At 37.7% G+C, this 22,791-nt stretch overlaps 1 protein-coding gene across 1 annotated transcript in view; it reads right to left on the bottom strand.

Annotated features, from left to right (window-relative positions):
* Positions 1–14,812: 14,812 nt before the first annotated feature.
* CUNH8orf34 (chromosome unknown C8orf34 homolog) overlaps positions 14,813–22,791 on the bottom strand; it is a 370,508-nt gene continuing 362,529 nt past the window's right edge. Inside the window, exons 13-14 of the mRNA XM_035011295.1 lie at positions 18,094–18,153; positions 14,813–15,130 (exon numbers count right to left, since the gene is read on the bottom strand). Of these exons, the coding sequence (XP_034867186.1) occupies positions 15,123–15,130; positions 18,094–18,153 (68 nt within the window). The 3' untranslated portion in view covers positions 14,813–15,122. The remainder of the gene's footprint in view (positions 15,131–18,093; positions 18,154–22,791) is intronic.

Genomic DNA, 22,791 nt, shown 5'->3' with positions numbered 1-22,791 from the left:
TAGTTCCGACATCTTACTAATGTCCATATTGACTAGGTCCCTGGCAGTTGGTACTGCCTCTTGTTCTTTTTTTTGAGGTGAGTTTTTCTGTCTTGTCATTTTGTGCAGAGGAGAACAGATGAGTGAGAGAACACAATGCTAACAGGGCAAAAATGACCCCAGAAAAATATACACTAAACAAATCAGAAGAGACCTGAACCCAGGGGAAAAGAAAGGGAAAGAAAGAAAAAAGAAAAGAAAAAAAAAGAAAAAGAAAAAGAAAAAGATAAAAACAAACAAACAAACAAAAAACAGAATATGATCAAATATGATCAGGCTGGTGCATAGAGCAGTGCCACACACTAGATTTGGGGCGTAATTTGGTCTGTTAGAAGAAAGTGCCTCCCAAAATTTTAAAGAAAGAAAAACTTATATATGTACAAAAGTAAGGGTAAATACAATGAAGGGATGGAATATGACTGTAAAGATGAACATTATAAAAGATTTTATAAAAGGAATTGATCAGATAAGAAGTTGGTTGATAAAGAAAAAAGAGGATTTTTTTAAAAAAGGAGAGAATGTGATCAGGCAGGAGACTAGAACAAAGCCATACACTAGAGGTTTAGGGTATATTTTGGTCTGTTAGAAGAAACTGTATCCCAAAATTTTAAAGAGAGTACAGCTTATATATATATACCAAAAATAAGGTTAACTACTATGAAGGGATAGAATATGACTCTAAAAATGAAAAATAAAAAAGATTTTTTAAAAAAGGGATTGATGTTGGTTGAAAAAGGGAAAAAGAAAAATTAAAAAAAAAAAAAGGAAAAAGAAAGTTAAAAAAAAAAGAATTAACTTTGAAAGACTAAAGAATCATGGGAAAAAAGCCATGTATTCTATGTGCTGTATTCCCCTAGTGCTGGAGTTCTGCCATTCTCATTGATCTGTAAACTTGGTCTTGGCTGGCTGTTCTTGCTGATCTTCTGGGGGAGGGGCCTGTTGCCATGGTTCTCAGGTGTCTTTGCCGGAGGCGGAATTGCCCCACCCTTGCCAGGGGTCGGGCTAAATATTCTGCTAGGGTTTGCTCTCGGGAGCTTTTGTTCCCTGCACACTTTCCTTACAGCTTTGGGGGACGGGAGTGAAAATGTTGGCCTCCTAATCTCCACCCTGGAGGAGCCGAGAACTCGGGGCCCCACTCCTCAGTGCACCCCCCGAGAAAAGCAGTCAATCACTCCCAACTCCCTGGTCTCTGGCTGCACTCCTCGCTCAACTGGCCTGTGACCGAGCATTTCTATCTCTGGGACACAACCCCGTGTGGAGTCTCCAAACCCAGCAGATGCCTGAGGTGCCCTCCTGCACCACTCCTCCCAGGGGAGGAAGGGGACTCTCCCCGGATCTGCCGCTTATTGGGTCCCTTCCAGAAAGTGGTTGCTTTTCTGTTCAGAGAGTTGTTGCTATTCTTTTCTTCCATCTCCTGTTGAGCTCGTAGGTGTTCAGAATGGTTTGATCCCTATCTAGCTGAATTCCTGGGACGAGAGGAAATTTAGGTTTCCTACTCTGCCATCTTGCTCCTCCCCCCTCAGCCACCTTTCTAAATATGGAGAGCAAAAGCAAAGGGTGAGTTAGTCATTTAGCTGTCAATTATTTTTCAACAATTTCCCTTACGTTGATCTCTTTTCACCAAGAGAACACTTGTGTAGGCTTTTATCATTACTGAAGTTTTTCTTTCATGTATTATTTTGAACTCTTCTTCTTTGAAAAGAATGTTCATATTGATTTACAATATGAGATACAGGTACAAGTCTAGATGTCACCTTTTCAATAAGGCCTGCCCTGATGACCAAACTGCCATCTCCTTTCCTGATGCTACCTAATCTCCCTTATCTTGCTCTGATTTTTTTTTCTTCCCTGAGAACCTATGGAAAAGCACTCTGATATATACTAGAGGCATATAATAGAATTATATACTATATTTGCACTGTGTAACCTCTGATATATGACATAGCTTCCTTTTTTTTTTATTATGATTGTTGTCTGTCTCTCTTTGTTAGAACGTAAGCTCATAGGAACAGGGAATCTTTGTTTTGTATTGCTGTTTTGTTCAGCTAGAACAGAGCTTGACATTTAGTAGGTTTTAAGACATGTGTGTTGAATTAATAAGTAGAACTATTAAAAAACAGATAAGTGATGTACTGGAGTAAGAGAAACACATAATTGAGGGGCACTTGGGTGGTGCAGTGAGTTAAGCCTCTGGCTCTAGGTTTCCCCTGAAGTTGTGATCTCAGGGTCTTGAGGTAGAGCACTGTGTTGGGCTTCAGGCTTGGAGTGGAGTCTGCTTGGGTTTCTCTCTCCCTTTCCATCTCCCCCCAACCCAGGTGCTCACACATGCTCATTCTCTCACAAATAAATAAATAAATCTTTAAAAAGAGAGAGAAACAAATAAAATGGAATTGCTGCATTTGCTGAGTTTCTTGGCAGAACCAAGAATGTGATGAGTTAGAAAGGTTTCTTTTGTGAAAGACTGAAAATGGTTTTTTTGTCTAGCACTAAACTCTAAAATGGTTATTACAACAATCTTATACCCTGTCTCTCTGCACTGTAAAATTCATCTTTCTCATTCCTAGAGGATCATTCTTGTTAAAGTGCTACTTTATTACCAAGTATATTCTCCTGTTTGAAAACTTAAGATATATTCACATTTGCTACAAGATCAAGTTTAACTTCTTAGTGGCATTCAAAGTCATTTTTAACCTGACCCTGATTTATTCTCCATCCTTTTCACTCTATATTTTTCTACATATTAAACTCCAGCATTATTTACTTACTGGTCAACTGTCAATTAAAAAAAATTTTTTTAAGAGTATTCTACATTTCTTCCTCTCTTTTATTTACATGATTCCTCCTGTCTTAGCTCAGGCTGCCATAACAAAACACCATGGACTGGGTTCCTTAAACAAGAGATGTCTATTTTCTCACAGTTCTGGAGGCTAGAAAGTCCAAAGTTAAGGTTCTGACAGGGTTCAGTTTCTGGTGAGAACTCTGACTTGCAGACAGCTGCCTTCGCATTGTGTGTGTGTGTGTGTGTGTGTGTGTGTGTGAGAGAGAGAGAGAGAGAGAGAGAGAGAGATCTGGTATCTTTTTTATAACTGGAACAGTTCTATTGGATTAGGGTCCCACCCTAGGGCTTCTATATATGAATTATGGGGGAACATAGTTCAGTCCCACAGCACCTTTGTATCCATTCTGGGTTGTCCTTGATTTATCAATGTCTTTCTCTTTCTAGAGCCTGCCAAATTGTTCCTCAAAGTATTCCCCCAAAACAGTGTACATATCACCTATTGATTCTTTTGTCTTCCTTTGAGCTCCTATGACAGCTGTCAGAGGCATTTATTTGGAAATTAATCATGACTACTGCATGAGATTTCTAGTGTTTTGATATTATTTATCTCTTTAACCTTTTAAGTGTTTATACCATTTCTTTGTAACTAAATTGTAAGGTTTTTGATTTCAGAGACTGTGACATCTATCTTCATATTCTACAAGCACCTAGCATGTATTTACTACATATATATTAACTTTCATTTGTTTCATAGCTATTAATAATTTTTAAAGCACTTAGATGTATAATAACCAATTTGAATCTCATTAGATTATAGATAATTTGATTGATAGATTTGATTGATAGCCTCATTAGTTGATGGATAATAATCCTATTTCAAAAATGAAGTGAAAACTCAGAGAACCCAGGTAACTTGTCCAAAATAACACAAGTTAGCAAAAGTAGTAAGTCTAAGCTCTAAATTTGACTCTTTGTACAGATCTTTTTCAACCATATTTACTAAGTTATGTTTGGTAGGACAAGTTTCTTTAGCTGTTCCTCAAATAATGCAACCACAAAAACAAAGCAATCCTCCCACCCTAGGCAGACTGATCTTTAATAAAGGGTAGTTGAATACATGATGTGGCAGAAGTCATACTCACTTGCCTTTATATAATACCATTGAGTCATCCCTTAATGCGATGTTGGTACTGGAAGGGCTCATAGAGATTCAGAGCCACTCTAAGAGCCTGTGTGCCTACCCCCAAGCTGGAGGACTCAAGGCCTCTCCTCTCCTCAGTATAAATGATCATTCATCATCTCTGAGGCCTGTATTACTATACTTTTCAGACATGGAACCTGACCCTGATTGATTGTGCCGTATCCTTCTCATATCATTGACTGTGACAATGGGCCTTGGGCCAGGAAGGATGTTAGTAGCAAGAATCCCCTTCCAGACCCCCCAGGGGAGAGGACGTGAGTGCTCAGAACATCATGGGGCCAGAACCCCTCAATGAACAGTAGCCACTCACTCTGAAATCCTTTGAATTCCTGTCCTCTGGATTTGATCATTTTGAGAAAGGCTGCCAGACCCATGGCAAAAACTGGCATCTTTATTCCTGGCCCAGAATTTGGCTTAAAGGAGTGCTTTATACAAATAAATATACAGAAGAGGCAACCCCTTCTTAGAAAGAGATGGAAAGACTGACTTCAGAGAGAACTGGCTCTGAATCCCAGCCCTGGCCTTCACTGTAAACTTTGGCAACTTAATTTCTCTGGGTTCAGTTTCACTTTTAAAATGCAGATAATCTTTGCCTTACATGGTTGAAAGAGGATTAGAGATAATGTACATTAAGAGACTGGAATATTGCCTCCTAGTGCTGTCACTCAGAGATGGGCTGTGAGATTCTTTCTGCTGCTTTGAGTAGCCTCAGATAGGAATGAGAAAGGTTGCAGGCTCATGGCGAATAGAACTGAAATACTAGGTCAGTTAGGATCCCCCTCCCTCAGGACTGGGGAGCACATCAGATATCAGACCCAGTTTAACTTCAAATGGTCAACTTTCACTGCCCCAAATTAGAGACCCATTCCTTAGCTTTTTTTTTTTTTTAAGATTTTTATTTATTTAGTTGACAGAGAGAGAGACAGCAAGAGAGGGAACACAAGCAGGGGGAGTGGGAGAGGGAGAAGCAGGCCTCCCACTGAGCAAGGAGCCCAAAGCGGGACTCGATCCCAAGACCCCGGGATCATGACCTGAGCTGAAGGCAGACGCTTAACGACTGAGCCACCCAGGCACCCCAGAAACCCATTCCTTAGCTTTTTAATAGTCATGCAAAAAGAGAAATAGAAACATACATCTTTATTTTCCTTGAAGCTTCCATAAACTACACGTATTAACCCAGAAAACACAGGGTGTGTATATGATATCACAGGCAATGAATATGTAGGTTGCCTGGAGTCATCATGCCCCCTCCTCCTATCCCTAGTTCTCTACCCAATTTGCCCACAAGAAGACCAGGGAACCTAATATCTCCACGCATCTGCTGTAGAGACAAAGCCAGGTGTGATGTGTGAGTCGTATCCTGGGAGCGAGTTCACTGCTCTTGGCAAGGGCCTGTTATAAACATCTTTTTCTTACTGCATGGTCAGTGATGACATTGAAGCTTGGAATCAGATGTAGTTAGGGTGTACTATATGGAAGGCATACACTACAAATTAGGGCCTTTTATTAGGGGAGATCAGGTTGTGAAATATGTACTAACACACCACCCAAGTACAACCTTAACACATCTTTATCCCCTGCCTTTATACCAGCCTTAGGGTCTTTAACAAATGCAGGATCACACATGCAGCCTGGTTATGATTGAACTTGGATACCTGCTTAGAAGGGAAAGAATTAGTATAATATTTCACAACTTATAAAGTTATATATGTTGGATTACTGGAAGGATATTTACTTAATGGCTCTGAAAGAAAGAAAGGTTAACCCAAAAAGTCAATGTCGCTGACAGATGAGTGAAATAATAAACACAAACCCTGCAATGGTTTATACTGAGGAGGCCCACACATCACTCCAAACCTCTTTGGTCTGGCTATCAGGCTGGAAATCTCACAAACTCGAACTGGCAATGGATATTTCCAGTGTTTCTTGGGTTTGGCTCAGTGAGGGACACCACAAGCTCGGTTCACTTTCTTCTGTGGTATTGCTTTACTTCCGATTCCATAAGAGCCGTGAAGTCAAAGGATCAGGCAAACAAAACAAAGAACATGAAAAAGAAAACAGGAAGGGAATTTGACGAATGACTTTAACCCTCAACAAGGATCTGGTTTGATTTTCATGGCAAGTGTTCCCATGTAGCGTAGACCAACTCAAGCTCCCTCTGTTCCTTTTCATCCCCTCACATTCCACTCGGCAAGATTTCAACACAGAGATACAAAGTTGATGCCATGAATGTGTTGCTTTGGCTTCTGTCAGCTCAGATGAGGAGTGCTGGCAGGCATTAGTGAACCTGCTTTTGGAACCAATCAACTTGGCAGATGAAGTCCTTCAACTTGTAGTGAAAGCAAGTTTGGTGTGTTTCCCATACATCTGTGATAAGAACATACTAGACATTTTTTTTCCTCCCTAAAGATTATCTCTTCTGTTGAAATGTGACTTAAAAAATAATCAAGGGGAAATTCTATAAGCTCATTCTGCTTTTGCCAAAGATGTTCATCTCAGAGCAGGTTACATACAATAGAACAGAATAATAGGAGTAACTCAGAAAGTCATTCCCTCTCCTTCCCAATTAAAAGTTCCTTCTAGTGCAGCATTAACTTCCATCAGGAAACAAAACTCCTAAGTATTTTACCACAATTTTCAAGAAAAAAAAAAAAAAGCCTGGATAGAGGCAGCCAGGAGCGTCAGGGAATGAGGTACCGAGTTGGGAGGTGTACCAGGATTAACCATAATCTCTTTCTTTAGAACCATCAAAGTTCAAAGCCACCTGGCTATGGCTACACATGGGAAATCCTTTGCTTTCATTGCATGGCAAAGAATTTGGCCCCCTGGCCTCCAGGGAGGTACCTACCATACCTTTCAGCCATAGCCTGCCTTTGAATACAACTTTGCACAACGTTGGCCTGCCTTGAATTGTACATGTATCTGAAGTCTGTTGAAAACTCTGAATTAAAGAAATGGAGAGGACCAGGGATTCTCTAAAGACCAGAGAACCATCATAAATCTTTACTTTTAATTCCATGCTATTCAGCCTCATCAAAGGAAAAAGTGGTGTAATAGGCTCTTCCAGGAGGGGGCAGGAAAGCTGGGGTCACATCTTGGTTTGTTGTTCATCTGATCACTTTCTCTATGTAGCCACGGCAAATGTACTGACACACACTAATGAAGAGGAGACAAAGTATAATGGTCACATCCTTGGCTTCACACACCAGCCAACTGGGGTTCAAACCTTGGCTCCACCACTTCTTGGCATGGATCAAGTCTCCGAGCATTACATTTCATTTTTTTACTAAACATATCCAAAGAGACACGTTTTGGAGACAAAATGACTCTAGGCTACAATGTTTACAATCATTGGAGGACCATGTTTCAGGACGCCAGGCTAGACTCAACTGTTTATGGACATTGGAGCAATTTTCTTAACATTACAACCTGTTTCTTCTTTTGGTGCTCCCAAGAAAATCTGGCTCACCCCATCGACAAACAGCAGTATCCCTTGCAGCTTTGGCTCTTTGGTTTAATTGTATTTGTTTTTAATTAACACCCAGACTATTCATATTGCTATTAATACCTTTTTATTTGTTCTTCTCATCAGCCCTTCTAACAGAAGAAATCAGCACAATTGCCTGCTAGATATTTAAGGTGATAAGATATAGTAACCTTTCTTCCAGGGAGAAGAAACTCTTGATTGCTTCCTCAAGAAAGAGCCAAGCTTAGGAAAAGAGTTAGACACCACCGTTAGAGAAGTTTCTTAAAACCAAGTGGCTGAGACCATCTGCTCATCTCTGTACATAACTCCAGGCAAGGTGCAATGTGCTAGAAATATGCTCTGTGTAAATAAGAGCATGACATACTCTCAGAATTTGTTTTCCAAAATCATCAAGTCTTTCCGTGACTAAACCATAAAATCATAATAAGGTCTGGAAAGCGTACACCCCCATCTTGGAGGCGCAGAGTGCAAAGGCCTGGCCTTTGGAGTCTTGAGGTTCACAGACCCGCCCTGAAACCTGCTGCATCATCTCAGATGAGTTAACTCAAATCTCCCTTCATCTCAGTTGTCGCATCTATAAAATGAGGATAATCATAGTGCTACTTCTTAGGGCTGCTGCAAAGATTTGATGAGATAATACACCGAATGCTGAGGGAAGTAGCTGGTATGTGAGAAGGCCTCAACATATATTACTAACAAATAAATAGTATTTTTATTTTATATTTTATTTTTATTTTTATTTTTTTATTTATTTGACAGAGAGAGAGACAGCGAGAGAGGGAACACAAGCAGGGGGAGTGGGAGAGGGAGAAGCAGGCTTCCCGCCGAGCAGGGAGCCCGATGCGGGGCTCGATCCCAGGACCCTGGGACCATGACCTTAGCCGAAGGCAGACGCTTAATGACTGAGCCATCCAGGCGCCCCTAAATAGTATTTTTATAAAAATCTTTTTTATAAATAAAAACTTTTAAAAAAGAAAAAAGGTTTTTTTTTAATGTGTAACTACAAATCTGTGTCATGAAGAAATTATAGGTACGCTTAACTTCTGCTTAAAGAGAAATGGAGCCTTCAAATCTCTTTAATAAGCTACATCACTGTTCATAGTCCTCCAGGTTGTGGTATTTCTCAGCCTTGGCTGCATAGAAGAATCATCTGAGAAGAGTTATAAACCCTCATGCCTTAACTTCACCCCTAGGTATTCTGATTAATTGCTCTGGGATTGGATCCCAGCCCTGAGTATTTAAAAATCTCTCTCTGAGCAATCAGTAGGCAGTTAGTTTTGAGAATGACTTGGGTTAGAAGAATGCCAAGTACAAGTTGGTCCTTATTGAGTTAAGTTGGACCTGCATGCTCCTATCTTATGTTGTTTCTGTAGTTCAGCTGCTATGGATGACTAAGCAAGTCACGATCAAGTAGGTTACTTTGCAGAACATGGCACTAAAACTGAATTCCAGTTTTCTGATATCAGATGTGTTACATTGATCATGTCTAATTGCTAGGCCCTCAGAGACTGCGAAGACCCAGATTTCCATAGCAGACATCTACATTTCTACAGTCTACATGAGTAACAGTAATACTGTGACTATCAAAAAATAGTAATTACTGCCATTATTTAGCACTTTATCTGTTATGGACTGAAAATTTGTGTTCCCCACCCCCCAAATTCATATGTTGAAGCCTAATCTTTTGATAGTGATAGTATTTTGAGATGGGGCATTTGGGAGGTGATTAGGTTTTAAAAATGCCATGATGGGCTTAGTATCCTTATAAGAAGAAAAAAAGACACCAGAACTCTTTCTCTCTTCCACAAGACTTGGTGAAAAAGTGGTCATGTGCCCACTGGGAAAAGAGCTCTCACCAGAACCAGATCACGCTGGCACGCTAACCTTGAATTCCCAGTCTCATCTAAGTGTGGCTACTACTATTCTGTAGATAAATAAACTCCTTGGCAAAGTGATTAATAGCACTGGACTAAGGAACACTAGGATGGAGGGACTGCTCCACACTCATGGCAAGAGCGGAGGTGTGGTCTTTAACTCCTCTAAGCCTCATTGAACTGTGGGGAAGATTAAATGAGATAATGTATACAACACACAGAAGAAGACACTGCCAAGCATTGTAACCACAGCAACAGCAACATTATTATTGTATTGACCCTGGGAGAGGTTAGTTAGATTCCTAAATTTACACAGCTTCTGAAGAATGCAGGAGGTGTTCAAACACATACCTAACAGCAAACCACATGATCTTATCACCACAATACACTATCCTTGCCTTCCTCCTTCAACAGATGTCTGCTTGGCACAATAATACTTCTTCTAATATGAAGGCTATGTTTAAATCTGACTATCATTGGCAAAGAGTCCCTCTGTAAACTTAATTTTCCAGTGACTTTTATTCCTGTCAGTAACAAGAGTTTTCCAAAGCATACAATTCCAGTTTGAGAACAAAATAAACCGAAGATAAAAATAGAGTGTTAAAAAAGTAACAGTAATGCACATGAAATTATACAATCCGTTCCATAAACCCTGGTGTCTATGGCTAGGATCTGCCTATGGAAATGTAATATCCCCTCTGTACTTGATAAACTGTACTTGATAAACTTCATAGCCTTGGGAAGCTAACTCCCTTATTTGCCATCTGAAACTTAATTCTATCTTGAGGTTCTAGAGTCGCTTAAATCCAAAATCCCAGAAAGATTGAAGAGATATAATCCTAAATGAAATGACATGACTGTCTTGCATATATGTTAATGTATATAAGAGTTAAATCTGTGATACCATAAACAAACAAAAAGAATAAGCTAAGGTAAGACTTATTTTAGATGGACATTTTATTTTATGAATGCACCTAGTTGCAATCTCCTTCTCTCAAAGTACAACTCGTAGTTTCTTTAAAAGGATCATGATCAGTTGTACCTGCTCTAAGCTCAGGAATGTCTACAATGTCTACTGCAAATTTGGGAGCATCATCTTCTGCAAATAGAGAATTTGATCTAATATTATTCAAAATAAGCCAAACTATGCTGTAATAACAGACTCCTAACCTCAGGAGATTATTGTCAGACACTGCCACCTCAATCCACCTCAGTCTATAACACGCAGGATCACTGCAGCAAAGAGACTGTGGAGAACTCACACCTGTGCCAAATGCTCTGGACTAGAAGCTACAATCACTTGCACTGATGGCCCATTGGTCAGAATTGATCCTATAATCCTGCTTAGCTGCAGGGGGCTGGGAAATCTTCCCAAATGCCCAGGAAGAAGAGGAGAACTACATTAGGTTGAACAATACTAACCTCTATCACAGACCCCAAGAAACATATTTCACAAGGAATTCAAACAACAAGTGTATAAAAGATGCTAAAACCTTGGTTCATAACTTACTTAAGATGTATACATATTTGTTTTCCACAGTGAAGCACACATTTCCACAGCTCAATTTAAGCCACTGACAGTATGATGTTGATGATGCTCTAAGGAATATTTCCTGTTTATTCTCATTATCTTTACCTAAAAAGTTTTGCAAAATATAGTAGTAAAATTTCTACCAGCACAGCAGTTCCCCCTTTGACTCAGAATCCAGGTGGTAAATCTTGGGCTGGTCACTCAGTGAAATGCCTGTGGTTTATAAAGGGCCCTTCAGACACAGCTGTATCTGTACTATACTGGAAAATGCAAGTCTAACTAGTGAGCTACAAGTTCTTCCAACGACTCCTTTTTTAAACTATAGGTGGGCCATTTTCCCTGAGAAGCCATGTGCACTGCACGTCCACAAAGCCATTCACTCCCCTTGCCATTTAGCTAGGCAGTCTGTGTGACTACAGTATTTTTCAGAGAGTGGGTCATTTTACCCTGTTGCTGTGCACGTAGCACTCAGGGATTTTCAGGCACATTTTAAATGATTCCAATACTGAGGGGAGTGGCCAAATCATGGCTTCTGCTCATATCCAACGCCACTTATGTTGACTTCCCAGAGATGGGTTCTATAAACATCAAGGACTTGAAAGTGACAAGAAGCCATCATAGACATTAAAAAAAAAAATAGAACAGTGGTAAGAGAGCCAAATGCAAGTTGAAAAACCAACAAATATTTATAGTGTGGGCAAGCCACAATTTGCAGCAGGGGAACAGCTCTGTCCCTAGGACTGGGAAAGATGTTCCCTCCTCTCTCTCAAAGGAGTGCCTTTTAAGACTCTGAGTTCAGCAGCCGGCAGTGGTTATTTTCCTTAAAATCAACCAAAAACTTATGTGTGGTTAGTTTGAGGGAAAAAAAAAGGAAGGTAAAAATGTTACAGCTGGACTAATTCTTAAACTTTTCCTGAAGATTTTAGTTGTCTCTTCATCACTATTAACCAAAGGAAAAGGAGTTTTCAAAGTAGATGCCTCCACACACTGACTAGAGAGACCTCAAATTAGTAATGCCTTAGTTTTTCTTTCTAAATAAGGGAAACTCTATGTTCCTCACACACACACACACACACACACACACACACACACACAGCTGTTTTTCCATCTATCCACCCACAGGAAGTTTCTACAGCCTCATTAAACTAGACTACTAAAGGTTGTTCAACAAATGAGCCCATGCTTTCCCCCCACCCCCGTGAAATCCAGCTGTGGTTACAGGAACCAGGGACCTAGAAGTGCATTGATTTTGACCTTCTACTTCCTAGAAACATTGTGTGGGCCACCCACTCTGTCCAGTGCACATAAAATCTTTGCTCTTGAAATCACTTTTCCAGTCCGTTAAGTGCTGGTGTGTTCCTGAGGCTCTTTTCTCTTTTCACTGCACCCACCCTCATTGGATGATGCCATCTACTGCCCTGATTTCTATGATGCGCTGTTTAACCATTTTTACGTTGATGGTGCTCAAAGTCTCAGATGTGTCCCAGTCTCTTTAAACTTTACATGTCCCCAACTGAACTCAACATCTTCCCCTCAATCCAAACATATGTCACTACCAGGTGTTTGGGCTGGAAACTTGACCATTATCTGTAACACTTGCCAATCCTCTTTAATCATTACCCATCTAGATTCTTCTTCTATCCATGCACTTCCTGTCTTTCATGTTGACTACTGCAACAGTGTCCTAACTGTTCTCCTGGCCTCCAGTCTTATCACTTTATGATCCATTTTCCACAGTGAAAAAGAAAGAAAGAAAGAAAGAAAGAAAGAAAGAAAGAAAGAAAGAAAGAAAGAAAGAAAGAAAGAAAGAAAGAAAGAAAGAAGAAAGAAAGAAAAAGAAAGAAAGAAGAAAGAAAGAAAGAAAAAGAAAGAAAGAAAGAAAAGAAAGAGAAAGAAAGAAAGAAAGAAAGAAAGAAAGAAAGAAAGAAAGAAAGAAAGAAAGAAAGAAAGAAAGAAAGAAAGAAAGAAAGGAGAAAGAAAGGTAAAGCAAAATGAGTAATGGGAGTCAAGGTGAGTGCCAGGAGATTCAGAGTTCATGTATGACATTTGAAAGAGGAGATAGAAAAGCAACCTGGAGAAATCTCCTGATTTGGGCTCTAGCTTTTTACTGGCCTTGCCCTCTGTCCTTGGACTCCAAAAGTGATTATAGCGGTTGACAAAGAAGACAGGGCAGAGACTGTGGTGTGTGTGCGTGTGTGTGTGTGTGTGTGTGTGTGTGTGTGTGTGTGGCCAGCACTAATGAAGATTCTCTTCTTGACCAAATTCTAGCCTGGTTCCCCTAAGCTCTCTTCTTGACCAGGCCTCAACCTTGGCCTATAAAAACTGAACACTCTGAGCCCAAATTGTTTCATCCACTCCAACCCACTCCCACGTTAGAAGATATGAAGAAACACAAACATATTTTCTAACAACCAAGGCAGAATCTCCAGGATGATGGTTGCAGCCCCCTTAAGTTCCTTCCTGGGAAAGTGGAAGGCTGCCAAAGAATTTACTGTTTGTTCCTGCCAACGCTTGAAGATAGAGCCCCTGTCTTCCAGTCTCTGTGGAAGGACAGAAGTCAAACTTCAATAAGCAAACCCAAATGAGTTTCACATGGGTCAATGCCCCTTCCTGTTTTATATAAATTTCCATTTCCCTGCCTCTCCTCAAGCTCTGGCAATTCCCATCCTTACTGCCTCTCTCTTCCTTTGAAATGTGCAGTTACCTCTGCACAAATCAAAGTTGAGTTCAGTTCATGCTGGACCCTCTTCTCTATTGCAATAGTTTATCACTGATTAAAATCTATCCTTACTACTTTAATAAGTAGTGCCCAGCTTTGTATGTCTTTGGTAGCCTTGTCAGCAACATACACTCTGATACCCTGGTCAATCTGATTCCTGAGGTTGGTGTGGCACTTAGGAGAGTGACTGTCTCCAGGAAAATGTCGGTGGGCAAGAGGCAGACAAACACTGACCAAGTGAAGGTTGGAGGAAAATACGGCTCAGATGAAGGCATCAGGGATGACATGTTTTAAAGAAAGACTATTCCTAATAGGGACAACATTTTTGAAGATATTCTTTATTGTAAGGACTTTTAAGTAGAGGAGGGTTCTGGTCCCATAAACTTACTCTTGACTTCTCTCTCTTTTCTGCTCAAAATATACTATTTTCTAAGCCTTTAATTTGTTTCTACTTATAAAAACCAATAAATTGTATGAAAATTAGTCTCAAGTTTCTGTACATATGAAAGTGTTACGGGAAGAAAATGTATTATATTATTTGATTTAGGAATATAATGTCATTCATACAATCAGAATTTCTTTGTTTATTCTTTAGCCATGTTCTGGCCTTTAATATTGTTTGTTTGACAGTAATACAGGCAATTTTATAATTTAACCATATGCCTTAAAGGTCCAGAAAGCAAACTTAGATTAAGGCAAATAAGATAAAACAGACAATAGAGATACTCAATAGATTTACTTAGATCCATTCACTTAGCATCAGTGCATAACATATTCCAAAAGTGAGCATATATCAAATGCAAAATGGATAACTTTAATTGAGTTCAGTAATTGGATAAATAGTCAAACAATATTCATTGCATATGCTTTGAGGCATGCATTTCATTCCTTATTGATCTGCTTTATTGAATTAACATATCAATTATTTGATTTGATAGGAACAGGGAAGATGATCATAGGAAGGAGCAGTGGTAGAGAATATGTCTCTCGCTGCTGTACAAAACACACATGGCAGGTGATGATACCAAACAGCTAACTCCCAGAGAGACCTAAATGGCACATCTTGGCACATGTGGGTAAGTATAATGTTTATTAATCTAAAAAATGAGAAAATATTATAAAAATATAAGAAGTAGAAAACCCTACACAAGTTAAAATACAGAAAAATTTTAAGCAAAGTTATTTGAATCAGGCAATATTTAATGTATCAAATAGTAATCCTAATAACTAGGTATAAAGTAATCTAAACCCAGGACACTAACCATGTCAAAAGGCAGCAGACATCCTGACCATCCCAGAATCCTTTGCCAGGGTTAGTGTTCTCTGATTACACATTTAGGCACCCCCTGGTTACAAGAGTACTTGTTTATTACTGATATTATAAAAATAACCATTCTCTAAATGATGACACATAGTAAATAAAATTAGAACTATACATAAGGATTTGAATAATTGCAATTTCTTTAAGGACCACCTGCAACTTCTGCCTGCTTCACAGACCTGTAGGGGAGAAACAAAACAAAAGAAAATGTGCTTAATAATACCTCTATAGTCAGCATATTAAAAGAAAGTTTGGGATCTTAATGTTTTCCTATACCCCGTATAAACTTTTACAATGGCATTGACCTTAGGGTACCACTTCTATCGGCTGTATTTTGTTGCCAGGATGTCAATTTCTGGTATCTGTATAAACCCTTTTTGTATATTTAATTAGAATTAGATATTCTACAGATATCTTTGACTGTTGAAAAAGACTGGCTTCCCTCCCTTCGTATAGGAGGGAGCCAAGGGAGAAATATAGCCAATGAGAAATACTTGCAAGGGATGTACACAATTACTATCTTGGAAGGAATTATGAAAGCTTAATTTAGGAAGCTAGAGTGGCATAAGCTAGATCAGGTCATACAAGTCCTTACTTCAGCACTGGAACTGTGTGCCCATACTGCTTGATTGAAAAGAATTCCTTTATTTTTTTCCTAGAGGAATCTGATTATGATGGCAAGGGGAAAGATCCATGCTCCTAGAATATTTTATCTGTTTTTTTTCATGCTTTGTTATATTTAATATTTGTATTAAATATTTAATATTTAATTAATATATTAATATAATTTATTATATTTAATATTTCTGATTCTTCTACTAGACCATAAATACTTTGAAAGAAAAATATAAATCTCCAACTTACTTACAGGACCTGAAAGAATACTTTGCATATGGTGTTTGCTCAATAAGTATTTGTTTGATGAGAAAGAGGGAGAGGATAAAGTGAGAAAAAGAGGAAAGAAGGGAATCCAGTTATTTTTGCACATAACTTTTCCCTTATCTGGAAAACTTTGCTTACCCCAACCAATCCCAGCTAACTCCTTTATCTAACTAACTCCTACTTCTTTAGAACCTGGTCTTCAATATCACTTTCTTTAGGCCCTTTGACTACTAGTCAAGGTAGAGTTCTCTGCTGCATGCACTTATCTCACCCTAATGCTTACATGAGGATAATCTGCAGTGTTTTATGTAAATCATGTTCAATGTGTGACTTCATCATTTAGTAAGCTTATGTCATTTATGATAGTGACATGTTATTCTCTGGCATAGTTCCTGTTTTATTTTAGGTCTTTATTAAATATGAATCAAATGAATGATTTATTTATTTAGATCTCTTGGGTAGAAGGGCCGTATACCTACATGTTATACAAAGAACATTAGAAGGACAAAAGAAGAGAACAACATGATCTGTGTGTTCCTATGATGGTAGAATTATGATGTGGAAGAGAGATAAAATTTTTGTCTGTGATACAAAAAGAACCAGAAAGAAGGCAGCTAAAGGATTCAGATTTTGGAGCAAAAGAGAATAATTTCATTTGAAGTAGGTTTTAAACATTTTGTACAACTTAAGCAAACTGTTTGCTTACTTGTTTGCTTTTGTCACATACTGTATGTTACATCCCCATGACTTCTTTATTTCATGATTGGAAGCTTTTTGACCAACTTCACCTATTTTGCCCAATCCCTGCCTCTGGCAACCACCAATCTGTTTTCTGTACTTTTGAGCTTGGTTTTTGTTGTTCAGATTACACATATAAGTGAGATCAGATGTTATTTGTTTTTCTGTGCCTGACTTATTTCAATTAGCAAAATCTCCTCAAGTTCCATTCATGTTGTTGCAAATGGCAAAATTTTATTCTTTATGGCTGTATATGTATATTGCATTTTCTTTATCCATTTATCTGTCGATGGACACTTAGGTTTTTTCCATATCTTGGCTATTGTAAATAGTGCACAGAACGTGGGGATGCAGATATCTTTTCAAGACATTTTTGTTTGTAACCATCCAGATAGTATTCTGAAGATGTACATATATAGATTGTGTGTCTATGCATTGTGTATGACAAAAAATCAATTTAATATACTGTTTTGTAACTCACTTTTTAATGTAACATTATTACAAGAATATTTCCACATCAGAATATATAGAGAGATATAGATATGTAGACCCAGTTAATATCAGTATAAATAGATGTATAAATACATGTATTTATCCAGTGAATATATATCTCATCCTTCATAAGATGTACAACAGTATTCCATTATATAGATTGCTATACTTTTTAAATCAATTCTCTTTTATTGGTCATTGGCTTGTTCACATCTTTTCACATGTTTTCCATGTTTTAATATAAAACATTTTTTTTGTTTTATTATAAAATATGTGCAATGAACATAATATTCTGATAACTACACAGCAAGGCATTGCAGAAATTATTTCTTTAGGTTATTTATTAATATAGAATTTTTAGGCTAATGAGCAATTAGACCAGAATAAAATTGAATGAGAAGCCACAGGAGGTAGAATGCTTCCCATTACTCAAGATATTGAAGACTGCATGTTTATTTTGTAGGGGCATTGCAGAGAAGATACCAGTATTAGATTGGAAGAGAAGTACATGGTTCTAAAATTCTAATTTTGATATTCTGTGATTCTGTGAGTGCTAAGGACAAACTCAACCTTTTGCTTATCTCTGTGACATACTTGAGAGAAGAAACTATGAATTATTCATGTTATATATCCAGTTCATATAGTAGCCCCATGTCTATGGATGTAAAATTGTTCTGATATTCTGTATCTCTAAGATATATTTAATGGTGTCATAAAGTCCATGATCTTCACAGAGTGGGGAAATACTTTTTAATCTCAATTCTATCTAAAAGTGATTTTCCTGCCAAGGAGAAGGGATTTAAATTCCCATTCTACTTCCTCAGCATGGGAGAATACAGACTCAGTGAGAAGCCTGAGTACCATAGAACATCACAAAAAGAGAAAGGAAACATTATGCAGAGTAGGAAGGAAATCTCTTTTTCATTAGAGGTCATGAGAACTACGCATTAAAAAAATCTGAACTTGGAGCAGTTGTAGATAGTACCCATAATTACCTGACATTGATATTAAGTGCCCTGAGCAAACATACCAGAGTAGACCAGGGTAGGACAAGAAGAGCATGGAACACAAAGGAGAAGATCAGCAGAACCTGCACAGTGAAAGAAAAAGAGATAATATGCTGGACCAGGAAAAAAAAAATCTATTAAACATAATTCCCTAGCAGGTTAAACAATTTCTAGTGAAGATTAATTGAAATTAATATAAAAAAACTACACTTAGAGTATATAATGAGCTGCAATTACATACACGTTAACTGCCTAATGGTGTGTATATTCTTATTCCATACTCCAGTCATTTTCAATTCAAGCTTCTGCTGATTTTTAAATAAAATCTAGGGCAAAATGCCCTCCAGCTAGTGTTTTGAATATATATATAGACTTTAAGAAAATCTCACATAAATCATATTCATAATTCTTATGTCCAACATCGGTCAGACAAGAAAGTAACACTGTTCAGGTGGCTACCCTAACACAACTTAGTCGGGATTAGATATATATATATCACAGAATGGTGATGCTATCATATTTGCAATTTAATGTCATCATCACAAAGTTATTATGAGATTTATAAAAGTAGTGCATATAAATACATATATACTCTGTTCATAATGCCTGGCACATAACATTACATGCTAAATGTAATTCCTCTGAATGCATCCCTGGCAGAAGGGCAGTACCTAATGGGACAAAGGGACAGGAGTATTCTAGTTTAAAAGAATGGGGAAATAGAATGGAGATAAATAAAATAAATAAATAAATAAAAAGCAGATGAACTAAAGGATTCAAGGGAGATAAGCAATTCCACATTTCTTGAAGAGAAAGAAAATAGAGTAAGTCCAAGTTTTCCAAAGCAAATCTTGGAATGCTAGTCCTGTATGGTGTTAATATGAATGATTCACAAAATATGGTTCCTTGGTCAAAGAATTTTGGACCGGGATGCCTGGGTGGCTCAACTGGTTAAGCATCTGCCTTCTGCTCAGGTCATGATCCCAGAATCCTGAGATCAAGTCCCGCCTTGGGCTTCTTGCTCAGCAGGGAGCCTGCTTCTCCCTCTGCCTGACACTCCCCCTGCTTGTGCTCTCACTCTCTCTGACAAATAAATAAATAAAATCTTAAAAAAAAAAAAAGAATTTTGGACAGCAACATACCATATCTGCTTTTTGGAGGATCAAAATACACACCAGCATATTAAATAAAGGCTCTTAGAAGTCTTCTGTAACTTGATATTTATCAAAGTTAAATAAATTTAGGTACTAAATAAATGAAAGTATGTAACTTGGTACTTATCAAAGTTATTTGATACTAGATTTTCATATAACTCATTTTTCAAAATCTGTAGAGTTCCATTGGTAAGTTCTGATTCAACCAGAGTCAGACTTATCTCAATGCAACTGCTGTTTCAAATAATTCAGCAACAAAATTGAAAAAGCATGGGTTTTGTACTCAGACCTGAGTTCAAATTCTGATTCCACCCCTTCCTATGTACATGACTTCAAGCAAGTTAGCTCAACGTCCCTCTCAGAGGAAGACTATAAGGGAAACATCTTTGCAAGAATCATTAAGCAGGGGCGCCTGGGTGGCTCAGTCGGTTAAGCGACTGCCTTCGGCTCAGGTCATGATCCTGGAGTCCCTGGATCGAGTCCCGCATCGGGCTCCCTGCTCGGCAGGGAGTCTGCTTCTCCCTCTGACCCTCTTCCCTCTTGTGCTGTCTCTCATTCTCTCTCTCAAATAAATAAATAAAATCTTTAAAAAAAAATCATTAAGTAGTGGATATTTGACAGTGTTGCAGTATTCAAATTTAGATAAATAGGAACTACAAAAAAAATATGGACTGAAAGTGATGATTGTATGTGGCAAGTGGATGCTGAATAAAGCCGGAGAACTTGATAAACTTTTAGAAATCTTAAACATGGAAGGGTTTTGAATGAAATAATGATGCATTCATATTTAAATGTTCTTTACCACCCAAAGATACTAAAGGTGCTTGCAAGAGAGCAATTGAATTAATGCTCTCTATTCGTGCTTCTCAAATTTTAAGCATATTAGAATCAGCTGGAGGGATTTTTAAACACAGGTTGCCGACTTCACTATTAGAGTTTCTGATTTAGCAGTTGTAGAGTGGGGTCCAAGGAACTGCATTTCTTACAATTTCCAAAGTGATGTTGATGCTAATGCTGATGTGGCTGGTTTGTGGACCACACTTTGCGTATCACTGTTCTGTGTAGCATGGACTTTGGGTGAAGGATGAAGCCAGCTGTGGTTGGATATACTTGAACAAAAAGTAGTGAAGTGTCTAGGTACAAAATTAGATTGAAGTGTAGGTTTAGTAGGAAATACATAGCCTTAAGGGCAGAAGGTTTGGGACAGAGAATGGATTATAGAAATATAAGATGTTAGAGTTGGATGCTATTTCACAATTGACCAAAAAAAAAAAAAAAAAAGCATTACTTTAGAAGATCACTACATTTGAGAGGGCCAAAGAATTATAATAGTAAAACACTGGATAAGTCTCCCAAGTTGGAATTAAGTTTTCCTAATGATAAGATTGGGGCAGAGAGAAAAGCAATGAATCAAATATAAACACCCCACATGAAAGAATAGGAGTGATTGGTAAGATTATAGTGACAAGGAAAGAAACAGGACAGCCAGACAAATGGCTTGAGCCCAAAAAGGAGAATTTCAGGTAGAATGTTAATGCTATCTCATGGTATTTGACACCTGGCAACTGAAAGAAGGAGCAGCTTCTCCTGGTAAAGGTAAGAGTAGCAGCTTTTCTAGAAACCATTTCAAATAAGGTAAAAAAAAAGGAGGGGGGGTATGAAGAGTGTTCTTTGAATAGCACTGACAAACAATCAGTTTGCAAATAAAATTCCAGTTCCATAGGGCCCAGAGGAAAGATCTGAGAAATAGATCCACAGTGCTTAAGAAAACAAACATATGAGGAGATTTTATTTTGATAGGGACAGTGGGGCAAGGCAAAGTGGCCAAGGATAAGAGAAATAAAAGACAGAATTAACTGATCTCAAGTTTCTCAATTGAACTTTGGCATAACACTTGGTCTTGTGTGGCAACTGACTTAGGTATCCAGCCTTACACTGCTTCCCTCTGTGAAGCAGGACTACTTATACAGGGGATGGCCATTATTACCCATACTTAGGGGGATTAAGAAATGAAGCACCTTTGGTCGGGGGAAGAAAGAGCAAGCGAGAGAGTAGCCATGAAGTCTAGAAATAAAGGTAATATTTTTGTTTACAGATTAGAACCTGCTTACTTTCTTCTTAAATGTTATAGGTACAGGTCTATAGTAAAAAACAGCAACACAAATCACCTGAGGCAGTGATCACAAATACATATGTAGGGATAGATGTAAATGCTGCATTAATGCTCTATGTTCACTGCAACTCTGACTAAATTATCATTACAACAGAGGAACAACACACTGAACATATGAAATGTCATTGAACGTATCATGTTCTGTTGTGTAGACGGATAAACCACTTATTAGATAGATATGTCTATGTTTCTAGACATTGTGGCCTCCCTGAATAATCAGAAGATAGAGACTCAGGCTTGGCCATTCCTCAAGTGATCTTCAAAGGTCACTTAAACAATATGACCTAAATTTATTCATTCTTTCATTTGTTCAATTCATTCAGTAAATATTTATTAAGTAAATCAATAGTGAATATATAAATATTTATTAAATAAATATGTGTTGAATACTTACAATGTAAAATAGGAACATTAAGAATAAATTTTCCCTAATAGGTTAATTTTTGGGATTAAATATGTGGAAGAAACTTATAAATTATGAAGCCTTGCATAGCTAGTAGAAATTTTCTGAAAATTATTTTAAATGTTAACAAATGGATAATCCTTTGTGTCCTAATATGAAGGAGAAAGTAACATATAACATATGTTTAATAATATAAAGAAAAGCCATGTTTTTGGTTTGAAGAATATTTAATTATACTGAAGTTGATATATAGTTTTGGAATATTTAGTCAACATTTCAAAACAACTCACTTTTAAGAAATTTGGAAGCCTGCTTTGAACAGTTATTCTATTTTTAATATCTAACTATGGGATTTAAAACATGTTTAATGTAATTACTAAATGTTATTTATTTTATTCCATCAAAATTTTAATTTTTACGTTTATCATGTATGCCTCCCTTAATTTTCTGGATGACTTTGCATGTAGATAACAATTTGGAACACAGTGTAAATTTAACTAAATCAAGTTGAAGTTTATATTAAAAGCAGATTTTCTACCCAAATGTATTACTGCTGGTTTCTTTATATGTCACTTTTTCTTATGTTCATGCTCTGTGGTGTTTTTTTTTATGATACAAATTCTTCACTCAGTGAAATAATTCCTCTCTTGATACTATCTATACACACATTCCCTCCCCCCCCTCCTTTTTTTAGCTTATAGAGATGGAATGACATTTTTGGAGTAGAACATATGGCCTTGGATCGAGCTAGAATGTAGATTGCACTTTTAATTGTGTTTCCTGGGGAAAGGATATTTAACAGACCTGAGTTTATAAAACCAGAGTAATATCACCTACATATTAAGTTGTCACAAGGATTAAAGGAAACACTACCTAGCACATACCAGCAAAAATTTAGCAAGTTCTCTTCCATTTTCTCTTCTTTTGGAGATACAGGTGTTCCTATGTAAGCCTTAAAATGTCAATTACTCATAATAGGCTTTAAGGAGAA

This window comes from Mirounga leonina, unplaced genomic scaffold (genome assembly GCF_011800145.1).
Source record: "Mirounga leonina isolate KUSES-001 unplaced genomic scaffold, KU_Mleo_1.0 Mir_165, whole genome shotgun sequence".
Lineage (NCBI taxonomy): Eukaryota > Metazoa > Chordata > Mammalia > Carnivora > Phocidae > Mirounga > Mirounga leonina.
The sequence above is the reverse complement of the archived record's forward strand: the minus strand, read 5'-3'. Positions and strand labels throughout refer to the sequence as shown.